This window comes from Pseudorasbora parva, chromosome 2 (assembly GCF_024679245.1).
Source record: "Pseudorasbora parva isolate DD20220531a chromosome 2, ASM2467924v1, whole genome shotgun sequence".
NCBI classification, from domain to species: Eukaryota; Metazoa; Chordata; class Actinopteri; order Cypriniformes; family Gobionidae; genus Pseudorasbora; species Pseudorasbora parva.
In genome coordinates this window covers 26357236-26369533 of record NC_090173.1, presented here as the reverse complement: position 1 = coordinate 26369533, position 12298 = coordinate 26357236, and the positions used below count along the sequence as shown (strand labels likewise).

General features: G+C 37.1%; 2 protein-coding genes across 4 annotated transcripts in view; both read right to left on the bottom strand.

The window, feature by feature from the left end:
- Positions 1–409: 409 nt before the first annotated feature.
- zgc:55558 (GTPase KRas) lies at positions 410–7327 on the bottom strand. 2 transcript variants are annotated; one of them, XM_067413861.1, is made up of 5 exons: positions 6992–7327; positions 6275–6386; positions 3857–4035; positions 3377–3536; positions 410–1830 (listed from the first exon to the last, which is right to left on the bottom strand). In XM_067413861.1, the coding sequence occupies exons 2-5, from the start codon at positions 6383–6385 to the stop codon at positions 1717–1719; spliced, it is 564 nt and encodes a 187-aa protein (XP_067269962.1). In that variant the 5' UTR covers position 6386; positions 6992–7327; the 3' UTR covers positions 410–1716. The 2 variants fall into 2 exon arrangements, with proteins under 2 accessions (XP_067269962.1, XP_067269953.1); XM_067413852.1 differs by having other exon boundaries at positions 7013–7327.
- Positions 7328–10260: 2933 nt separating this feature from the next.
- The window catches only part of slc17a7a (solute carrier family 17 member 7a), a 31010-nt gene continuing 28972 nt past the window's right edge, over positions 10261–12298 (bottom strand). For both annotated transcript variants that reach the window (XM_067413831.1, XM_067413841.1), the window contains 2 exons: positions 12152–12221; positions 10261–12017 (listed from right to left, as the gene is read on the bottom strand). In XM_067413831.1, coding sequence (XP_067269932.1) covers positions 11728–12017; positions 12152–12221 — 360 coding nt within the window. In that variant the 3' untranslated portion in view covers positions 10261–11727. The remainder of the gene's footprint in view (positions 12018–12151; positions 12222–12298) is intronic.

The window sequence follows — 12298 nt, the reverse complement described above, 5'->3', positions numbered from 1 at the left end:
ACAATTTAAATGGCCCTAGCCAATATTTAATTTTGCGTTCATGCATGTTTAGGTTTTGGTCATAAGTCCAATATACTGTGTAATAAGGGTTACATATAGCATTTTAATTACCATTCAGATAATTCCAGAAAAAAATCTTTCTCAGGCAACCTGGATCATAGGGACAAATTAAATTAGGAATTAAAAAAAATATATAGGGCAATTTCTTGCTCAATGACATTGTGAGAATTGGCTTTTTTTATTTTTATTACACATCTGATTATATCTGTAAATAAAGCTGATGCAACTGCTCTGTATTACCCAAATAGGTGTAACGCAACATACCTGTTATAACTTCATAAAGCAAATAACTGAGAAGTTAGTTTCAATTATAATTTGAGGTTTGAATATTAAGGAAGTCACACAGTCATCTAGCCAAAAGTCTCTTTATTCACAAAACATAACTACAGATGTCAATGTGGCAAAGGGAATGCATCAATCACAAGTTTTGGTCATGTTTAATCTGAACCAAAACTATTACGGTCTCCTGTCAAACTAGAGAATATAAGAAACTACGGGGGAAATCAATTTTCACTTTCCTTAACCAAGCCTCTTCACTGGTGGGGAACATCTGGCATTTTACACATTTCATTATAATACGGTACATGAAATTGTAATCTCCAATACAATGTAGGTGTGCATAATCCAATAAAATAAAAACTTTTACAAAAATACAGAACTTTACCATGAAATACTGCTGGTAAAAAGACAAAAAAATAAAGAAGAGCTTGATTTATTTGAATTTCATCAAGTGAAGGACAGCTACGTTTTAATCCAAGCCATAAAAACAACTGAAACCTGGGGAGAAATGGATTCTGGGAAAGTGATAAATGTATGAAATGTGCGAAGTTTTTGTACAAACTCCCCAAAAAGACAAGGCAAAAACTACAGAAATCCCCTTTGATGATGAAATGACAGCATTTTTAGTAAGTACTGAAAGTAAATTCTTTGCTGTATAAATCCCACAACTCATGAGGTGAGATTTAAACACTTTTTGAGGCGTGCATTACATTCTGTTAGTGGTTTTGAATATGGCGACCACTTGCTCTGATGTGCTTTCCCACAGGCCGCAGAAACTTTGGGGGACTTCTTAGCTTCCTCATTCCCGACCACCGCTAACAGGAGCAAGTGGACGTGTGATTGGCTCACACAATTGGAGATGAGACATAAGGCTTACTTAAAAACAGTTACCCATTACCGACTTAAAGTATATCCCTTCACCACCTAATTAATTTGTTATAAAGGTCAAAGTTCCTTGCTGCTGTGGTTCTAAAGTACAACTGTAAAACTACTGACATACGTCAGGTCGTTTTAGCTCAAAAGGGGAAGCAGCAGCACAAGGTGGACAAGTCCACTTGAGACCAAATTATCCAGCTGAATATGATAACAACGTGAGGTCAAAATATGTATTTTCCAAAACAATTCCACAGTTGCATGGTTCTCCTTGAGGTCTCATGCACACATACAACCAGTAAGCCAGTAAGGTTCTTATTCCTCAAAGGCTGGTGGTGTAAGACACAGGGAGTGGTAAGTAATGGAAATAGGGCGTGTGTGTATGTTTGATGCTACAGTAGTGTGTGTGTGTGTGTGTGTGTGTGTGTGTGAGTGAGTGTGAGTGAGACCTTGAGTGCATTGCTATCACAGGGGGGTGCAGTGTGAGGCTGTACGTGTGTATTGCTATAAAAGAGTGCAACGTCTCTGTGTGTGCTTTTTGCTCTTCTTATTGCTGCGGTTCGTTTCCTTGTATCTTCGAATCTCCCGCACAAGAGAGTAGAATGCCTCCTCAACTCCCTGTAGACAGAAAACAAGATCGATCTAAATTAATGGTGCTGAGGAGAAATTATGAAAGCGGTGGTTTTATGGAAAAAGGTTTGTTGCACATTATGAACAGGGATGAGAGTACTTAGACGTGACAGCGACGAGCAACTATGAAAAATATATTTAAATTCAAGTATCTTTTTTATGGTTTGTTATTGTGGCACTTTGGGCTACCCGAGGTCTGATTGGTTAGCGTTAGGAATAGATAGAGCGCTTTCCCTTATGGGACTTTCTGGTTAGCATGTAACTTATTACAAGTTCACTTGCATTTGCGTCCTTTTGTGGATATCTATAAGATATCTAGTGTGTACCTTATAGGATGCGTCATATAGAACAGTCTTCAGTTTACTGTTGTCCCTTCAATCTTCAGCTTCATCTCATGCAGCCATTCCTCCATACGTTTCTTTTTTTCTTTAAACACTGATGCACTATTGATAATCTAGCAGTTCTTTTTCTAGTCATATTTTCATGTCAGTTTTATTTGTCAAAATTAACTGAATCAAAATAAGAGCTGCACAATTCTTTGGCCGATCCCGATTCAGCCTGTGTGACCTGCCAATATCATTTTTGTTTTTGTTTGTTTTTGTTCTGTTTTCATAGTGGTGCCTCCCGCCGGGAAAGACACGAGACTGACCAGCCGCTAACCAGTCTGAGCCGAGCATGCAGAAAAATGTCTGATTCCAGTCCCAGGCCGGTCGATCTGTGCATCTCAAATTAAAATATTTTCATTAAAGCCATTATGGACACGCCTGTCCCAGAGTACTCGTTTTTTAAGACCTTATCAGTACTCGAAATAAGTTAACAAAAAAATGCCCATCTCAACTTGAATATTTTTGCTGGATTATTAGTGCCATATTTTTCCACAACTCATGTCTAATGCAGCAACATTCATTCTCACTGCTGTAACCGGCTGCTTTTCCAATGTTTTCCTATGTAAAATGTACTACACTGACAAGTTTGTACATTATGCTCACATCTCTTGCAGTATCTCGCACATGACACCGTTTTCTAAAATGTGGTAGTTCAACTTTTTTTTTTTTTTTTAAAGAGGGGGGTAGGGCTCTAGGGTTTTGCACTCTGTGTGAATCACTCATAATATTTCTGTTGTTCTGAATGATATGACGGTTTTCAGATCAACAGCACATTACCTGAGTGTGATAGTGCTTTTATACACCAGTTCAATAAACAAGTTATTTTTGAGTAACTTATGCAAGCACAATATTGCCAGTTATCTAATCCATTTTTGCTCTGACATTAAAAATGATCCCAAACACAGCAAGAGGTCATTCAAACAGCACACATTTTTCATTTAAAAACACAAGCACAAGCCTTTTTTTCACAGGCACAGGCTGTGAAACAAAAAGTGGGGGAAAAGCACATGCTAGAAACAAAAGATGCAAGCACACGATAGTCAAACATGTCTTTCTAGCACATTGCATATAAAAACCGTGGAAAAGCAGCGCAGTGGATGGCGTTGTGTGGAAATGGTCCCTTTAACTTTAAAATTGGCTTCACCTACCTGTCGTGTCTTTGCAGACGTTTCAACGAATGGGACCCCGTAACTTCTGGCGAGCTCTTGAGCTTGACGTGTCTCTACAGTACGTGAAGCCAGGTCACTTTTGTTCCCCACCAGCACCATCGGGACATTGTCGCTGTCTTTGACACGGTTTATTTGTTCCCTGCACAGACACAACAAAAACAGGTTAAATTCTTTTTCTCACAGCCTGACTTTTGAAATTCTGCTAGGTCCTTCTCTAATGCCTCACTGGTTTCCTTACTTATCAATTTTAAGGGACAAAAAAGGAAGCCGGTACATTAATGCAGTGAAGTGACGTCATGCTGCTGAATCGACCCAACTTATTCCTTTTGAGCATGCACTCTAAGTTCACCGATCTCAAATATAATATAGGAGTATTAAGTCTGAAAGACTATTGGATGGTAACCGATTCTGATTATATTTCACGTTTATTAGTTTGTCCGTATGTGTTTGACTATGTACCTGTAAAGGTGTACATCCTCAAAAGACTTGGCGTTGTTGATGGCAAACACACAGAGAAAGCCCTCCCCTGTTCTCATATACTGGTCTCTCATGGCACTGTACTCCTCCTGACCTGCAGTGTCCAGGATGTCCAGCAAACACGTCTCCCCGTCAATCACAACCTGTTTTCTGTATGAATCCTACATGGAAAATATGGAAATAAATAAATAAACTAAAAATTAGGGCCGTATGAAATCCATTTTATGTTCCCAAACTACATTTTTTCCATTTGAATTTTTCTGCACTCTGACTTAATGGTCAAATAAGTATATATATAGTGATTTATTTCACTATATTAGTTATATATTTCACTAATTCATTCAATTTAAAAAGTGAAACTTGTATATTATATGCATTCATTACACACAGACTGATATATTTCAAATGTTTCTTTCTTTTAATTTTGATGATTATAACTGACAACCAAGGAAGATCCCAAATTCAGTATCTCAGAAAATTTGATTATTACTTAAGACCAATACAAAGAAAGGATTTTTAGAAATCTTGGCCAACTGAAAATTATGAACATGGAAAGTATGAGCACGTACAACACTCATTACTTAGTTGAGGCTCCTTTTGTCTGAATTACTGCAGAAATGTGGTATGGGGTATGGCATGGAGTCGATCAGTCTGTGGCACTGCTCAGGTGTTATGAGAGCCCAGGTTGCTCTGATAGTGGCCTTCAGCTCTTCTGCATTGTTGGGTCTGGCATATCGCATCGCATAGTTTTTTTTATGGGGTTAATGTCAGGCGAGTTTGCTGGCCAATTAAGAACAGGGATACCATTGTCCTTAAACCAGGTACTGGTTGCTTTGGCACTGTGTGCAGGTGTCAAGTCAAGTGTTGGAAAATGAAATCTGCATCTCCATAAAGTTGGTCAGCAGCAGGAAGCATGAAGTGCTCTAAAACTGTCTGGTATACGGCTGCTTTGACCTTGGACCTCAGAAAACACAGTGGACCAACACCAGCAGTTGACATGGCACCCCAAACCATCCCTTACTGTGGAAACTACACTAGACCTCAAGCAATCCTCTGGATTGTGTGCCTCTCCTCTTTTCCTCCAGACTCTGTGACCCTAATTTCTAAAGGAAATGCAAAATTTACTTTCATCAGAGAACATAACTTTATACCACTCAGCAGCAGTCCAGTCCTTTTTGTCTTTAGCTCAGGTGACACGCTTCTGACGCTATCTGTTGTTCAAGAGTGGCTTGACACAAGGAATGCAACAGCTAAAACCCATGTCTTGCATACATCTGTGTGTAGTTGTTCTTAAAGCACTGACTCCAGCTGCAGTCCACTCTTTGTGAAATCTCCCCCACATATTTGAATGGGTTTTGTTTCACAATCCGTTCCAGGGTACGGTTATCCGTATTGCTTGTACCCTTTTTTTCTAAAACTTCTTTTCCTTTCCTTCCCCTCTCTATTAATGTGCTTGGACACAGAGCTCTGTAAACAGCCAGCCTCTTTTGCAATGAACTTTTGTGTCTTTCCCTCCTTGTGCAAGGTTTCAATGGTCATCTTTTGGAAAACTGTCAAGTCAGCAGTCTTCTTCATGAATGTGTAGCCTACAGAACTCGACTGAGAGACCATTTAAAGGCCTATGCCTGTGTTTTGAGTTAATTAGCTGATTAGAGTGTGTCTTCAATATTAAACCTTTTTTACAATATTCTAATTTTCTGAGATACTGAATCAGTCTGTGTGTAATAAATGAATATACACACAGACTGATTCAGTTTCACTTTTTGAATGGAATTAGTGAAATAAATCAACTTTTTTGGTTATATTCTATTTATATGACCAGTACCTTTATTATATTTTTTTGTTTTGTTTCTTTCTTTTTTCTTCATTTTTTTTTACTTATAGCCCTATGAAATGTTTTATTTTTTCCCAAATTCAGTGTTTAATAAATGTTAATAATCAAAAAAAAAAGATGTCTAATCAATGTAATTCATAAAACTTTATTATTACTTATTTATTTATATTTTACAAAGATGGGACCATATGAAATGCTTTATTATTTTTCCAGAAATTCTGTTTTAATTGTTTTGGATTTAATACAAATGTGTTATCCAAAAACACTGGTAATCAAATGCAAATGTAAATATTAACAATTTATTTAATCTTTCAAAATGTAATCAAATGAAAATTGAGTAATTCCTTTTATTTTTGGCAAAGAAAAATGCTGCACAACAGCGGTTTGCAGTTAAAATTAAAACTGAACAAATATTGTGTGATTATACCTTAAAGTTTTAATAATATTATTATTCATTTATTATCACTTTGAGAGGTACATTTTACTGTACAATAGTAATATATGCGTGTCAATTTCTTATAGCCATCAACAAAATAAAGATAATTCTAAAGAAGGTGAACTCTTACCTCAATAGTTGGGTCATACTCATCTACAAAGTGGTTTTGAATGAGCTGGATGGTCAGTGCACTTTTCCCAACACCACCAGCACCGACAACTACCAGCTTGTATTCGGTCATTCTGGATGAAAGAGAGAAGGTGAATGGGCAAGAGGTTAGAGACAGGTGACAAATATTCTGACTGGATTTATTCAGGAGCAACTTGGGAAAAACATAACCTTTAGTGAACCTTTAGTAGTTTAGCTAACTACCCTGACTGTTACACTTGCATATAAATCATGGCAGTGCTTAAAGGGCTGAACACAAAAGATTTGTCACTGTTCACTTTCATTGTATGGAAAACAACTGCAGTAAAAGTAAATGGGGACCTAGGCTGTCTGTCATTCCCTCTCTTTTGTGTTCCATGGAAGACAGAAAGAGCAGTGATTTGGATTAACATGAGGGTAGGTAAATGGTGACACAATTTTCATTTTTGGGGGTGAACTGTCCCTTTAATAACCGGAAAAGAACATACACATTACATAAGATGGTTAACTGAGATTTTAAAGTCGTTGTATTAAGACAACAAATCATATTCAAATACATTTAAGACTGAGGTTGAAGACAACATTTAAGTTCCTCAGTTCTTATCTAATTTACTTAGCCGGCAAGTAGCCGACAAAAACAACAGCAATGTTTACCTTTAGCCCAAGTAGCGTTACTATCAACAGGTAGGAAGATATTTACCGGCTTATTTGTGTATTTTACCTCGCGTGTGGTTGTTAAATGAGTTCGGCTCGCCCAAACGAAGCGCTTCGAGATGAATTAGTATTGAATGAAGTCCAAGGATTAGCCCCTGAGCCACATTACGATCGACCCGACAAACTAAACTCTCCCGAGAGTCGAAGATGGGATGGAATTATTCTGGCTGATGGAACTTCAACCGTGAGGGGGGGAAACGAAAAAGTTTCGTATCTGAAATATGTTTCTACACTCTGTTCAAATGTTACGATAACCCAAATAAATCCGCCCGTAGAGTCATTAGCTCCTCTCGGCTAAGACTCTCCCAGATTCATTGAGGGCGAGGAGGGAGGTGGGATTAGCGGAGGAGATAACCAATGAAATTCAGCCGGTCCGTCGGATTTTTAAATTCTATTGGGTGAGGAATAAACGGAAGTAAGAATTGACCAATGGTAGTGCAATGCCTCTTTCCAATTTCTCTATCACAGCCTTTCTCAAAGTGGGTGCCGCGGCACACTGGGGTGCCCCGTGACTGTGTCAGGGGTGCCGCCAAAAAATTACGTTGGCTAAAAATAAATAATAATAATAATCTGAAATTTCATATATAGAATATATTTGAATTTACATAAATACATTCTTCTTTTTAACCCTTTCGCACGTATGATCACATTCACGCATGTGATTAGAATGGTCAGTGCATCACGTTCATTCAAATGTGCTTTCGCGTTGGCTTGCACTGAGCCAGAGACAGGCGCACTCAGAGCTGCACTGAGCCAGAGACAGGCGCGCTCAGAGCTGTCATATATCACAACTTTTCAGTGTTTTAAGCCACATAATGTTTATTTTAGGTTTCAAACGTATATGTACTAAAAAAACAATACATTTAGAGTTTGTAAAATACACAATGATGAAAAATGAAGAGGCATTAATAATCATTTTCATTATAATTAGTTTTATTCATATCAGATACACATTGTGTAAGTAACTTTAAAGTTTACTCTATTCTTCTGCCAGTTCACCTGCCACTTACTTTTATGTAGTTTGGGAGAAGTGGATGAATTCACGTCTTGTAACTTAAATCTAACAGATCCGATTTTCTGAACTGCGCCTGCGGCGGCGATGGCGGCGCCCATCGTGCATACAGCTCAACTAACGCGATCATTATAAAGTTGTTTAAACAACAAAACACTGCCACTTGTATATATTTGACAATCGGAATATCAGATATTTCAGGCCATATCTAAAAAATTTGTGAATATTTTGAATAAAAAAGGAAAAATGACATAAAAGCAGATCATCATTCATTCAGCTCTGTTGGTGCTGGTGTGTCACGTGACAAGCAATGACGCGTCACCATGGAAACCATAAAGTGACAGCTTTGAAAAACAGAATGTTTTAAATTTACATGTGAAAGGGTTAAACATATTAGCGGATTATACTCTGTTCATTACTGTCCTATCTAAATAAACAGGACATTTGCATTTAAATTTGGGTTATGCAGTGTTTTTAAATTATATTTTAAACTGAGGTGCCTTGAAATTGTATGCACTTTTGAAAGGTGCCCTGACTGAAAAAAGTTTGAGAAAGGCTGCTCTATCATGTCCCGCCCCATAGAAATTAGCCATTCAGGGTCGTTTAACATATTAAAAGGCCAGAGATGCACGTCAAACCATCAAAGGTCTCAGTAATCTGTGGATCCGTTCGTACAGGTCAAGGTACAATGTTATCGCTGAACCTTAATTAGCTCTAAAAACATAAAATATATCTATTGTTATTTTTGACTGTCTTTGCTCTTTCAAATAATGTATTTCACCAATAATTATAAATGTATTATCATTATAATTTAGTTTTTACTTAATGCCTTTCTCAGAGGTTTAATGGATTAGAATGATTAAAGAGTTAGTTCATTCAAAAATGAAATTTATGTCATTATAATGACTCACCCTAATGTCGTTCCACACCCGTAAGACCGCGTTAATCTTCAGAACACAGTTTAAGATATTTTATATTTAGTCCGACACCGTATGCAAGTGTAAGCACACTATACTGTCCATGTCCAGAAAGGGAATAAAAACATCATCAAAGTAGTCCATATGTGACATAAGTTAGTTTAATTAGAATTTCTTGAAGCATCGAAAATACATTTTGGTCCAAAAACTACGACTTTATTCAGCAGTGTCTTCACTTCCGGGTTTGTATTCAATCCTCAAATAAAGATTCAAACAGTTATGAATCAGTATTAATTAATGATTTGGATCGTGTGCTGCTGAAATCACGTGACATTGGCGATCCGAATCATGCGCTGAAATCAGGGCCGTTCAAATCTTTATTTGAGGATTGAAAACAAACCCGAAAGAAAAGACAATGCTGAATAAAGTCGTAGTTTTTGTTATTTTTGGACCAAAATGTATTTTCGATGCTTCAAGAGGTTCTAATTAACTAACTGCTGTCCCATATGGACTACTTTGATTATGTTTTTATGCCCTTTCTGGACATGGACAGTATAGTGTGCATAGACTGCATATGCTCTGGGACTAAATATAAAATATCTTAAACTGTGTTCTGAAGATGAACGGAGGTCTTACGGGTGTGGAACGACATTAGGGTGAGTCATTAATGACATCAATTTAATTTTGGGGTGAACTAACCCTTTCAGGTATTGGCCAATGGTTAACGTAGTCAATTGGTAAAATCTAATAAATAATAAACATAGTGTAAATAAGAAAAAATATTAGAATTGAGTACAGTAATACAATAAATCATTATATACTGTTTTTGGATTTTCTCTATTGTTATCATCTAACTTTTTTCTGTGTGTAAAGATGTATGTCTATGCATTGGCAATGTAGGCAAAGTCTTTTTCCAACAAAAGCTACTCTTGCAAAATCTGATCAATTTCGAGTTCATTCATTTTAACCACTAGATGTCATTATCAACACGACACAAATCCCTCTTGTGCTTCCTCGGATATCTGACAGATGGATAGAGGGATTATCTTGGTGATTTTAGGCAAAGATTAGGACAGCAGATGCCCTCTGTGGATAGAGAGGGGAATAAGGGAGTGGAGAAAGGAGAGATGAATAAAGGTATAAGCAGAAAACCTGATGAGCGTGCACGTGGGCAAGTAATCAGAGCAATGCTGATGGGGGAAAAATTCCCCTTATTTTACAAAGCAGAATCATATAAAACACAATGCCTAGCCTGCTGTCTAGAGTTGTGTTTTGTGGCATTTTTTGATCAGTTATTATTGCAATGAATAATTAATACACAGTTCATACATTTAATTTGTTTTATTGTACACCGGGAGCTTTCACATATACAATTTATACACATTTTTTACAATTATATATTTTTTCTATAGTTTTTTTTTTTTAAATCTTGTTGTTTGATGACAAGTCAAGTAACATTTAGGCAAACAAAATAAGAAAGAAACAAATTATATATTTAGTAAAGAAGAGCGGAAAAAAATACAAACACATGAAGTAGAATAACATCCGATTATGTGTCAGAATCAGAGAGTCACTAATTTACCATTATCCTCTCTCCATTCCTTAATGCTGATCTCTGATTGGTTCCCTAAACTCGCCCTGCTCTCTGACTGAATAGCCTCTAAATGAAGGTACATGATGTGGAAAAATCTGCACATGCTGGATTACAACTCCATTTACTTCTCACGCTGATCTAGAATCTCAGAAACTGGCACTTTCACTTTGAAATTTACCTGACATTTTGTATATTTCTGTGTTTGTGCATGTCTATGTATTTAGCATTCCTGTACCTGAAACAGCAGAATAATGACATCAGGAATGCCAAAATCATGGGTCCCCATGTGTACATCTGGGATAAAAGCATCTGCCAAATGCATAAATGTAAATGTAATGTATAAATTACTCTGAATTAGCCTTGGCAGTAATACAAGTAAACCTTCAACGTGCATAAAACAGACTCACCATGGATTTATAGGAATTGTGTGTGCAGTTTGTGAAATTGTGTGTATGCAAATATAATATAGTATGCCAGAGGCCAAAAACACGCTTGTGATCACTTGTGCTCTGACCCAAAAATGAGGATCTGGGTCGTTTAAACTCACACACACACATTCAGTTGTTTTTACAGGAACAGCTCACCCCAAAATGTTATATATAAATATTTTTGGGTGACTGTCCCTTTAAGAATATTGTGTATTTGTGCATAAACCTATAATCAAATAAATGTCTACACATCCATAGATTTGCTTGAACCCTTTTACCACACTTAAAGCACTGGATAAAACAAAAGGAAGTGAGCACAGTAAGGAAACACACATACACACTCACCATGAGCACACACACACACAAGCTCATTTACTGTATACTCTTACATGACAACCATGAACATGTCTAATATCACTGTCATTTTAAGTGCATTGCAGTGATTTTGGCAGGAAGCCTAAAATACTGAACATATAATTAACAGAGCACCACTGTGTTCTCAATCCGACTCACAAAAAAAATTACATTTACACACACACACACACACACACACACACACACACACACACACACACACACACACACACACACACACACCTTAGAGTGTATGTTTATAGAACAATCATCAAATAATCTGATTATCAGTTTGGAATCGCATTTGTTCTTTTACTCACTCACTCACTTACTCACTGACTCACTCACTCAGTGTATTTATTTATTAATTCTGTATTGATTATTTTATTGACTGACACTTTTATGTGTTTATTCCCATTATGTAAGCTCTCTCTCTCCCTCTCCACCATATAAATAACTATTTGTCCCAACCGGTTGAACATATTCTTCTGTTTTATCCCAATCCGATACCCATCCTGCCCCAGCACCAGCTCCGCCCCCATTTGGACCACCAGTATGCGGATTGTTTATAGCTCCGTACTGGCCGCCAGTCCTGTACAGCTCTTCCGTTTCATTGGCCAGTTCGTCCTCTCCCAGAATGCCACACTTCTCCTCACTGGTATCCTCAGCGTCCGCCCATGGCTGCTTCTCACCTGATGCAAAGAGCCCTGGGAACATGTTGGAATGAGGTGAGCATCATTTTATGAAAGATATGACAAAAGTAATTTAGAATATTCATTATTTGTGAACTGAAAGAGATAGATATGTTTGCATTATGTTACTTTAATTGAACACAACATACCATAAAATATCACACCCCCATAATGCACCAGTGATGCAATGAGGAAGACATATTGCCACTCTTCACGTGTCTACAGGCAAATAAATAAATCAGTGAATAAAAATGTAAAACAGTACACATTTTTTATTTATTTTTTGCATATAAAGG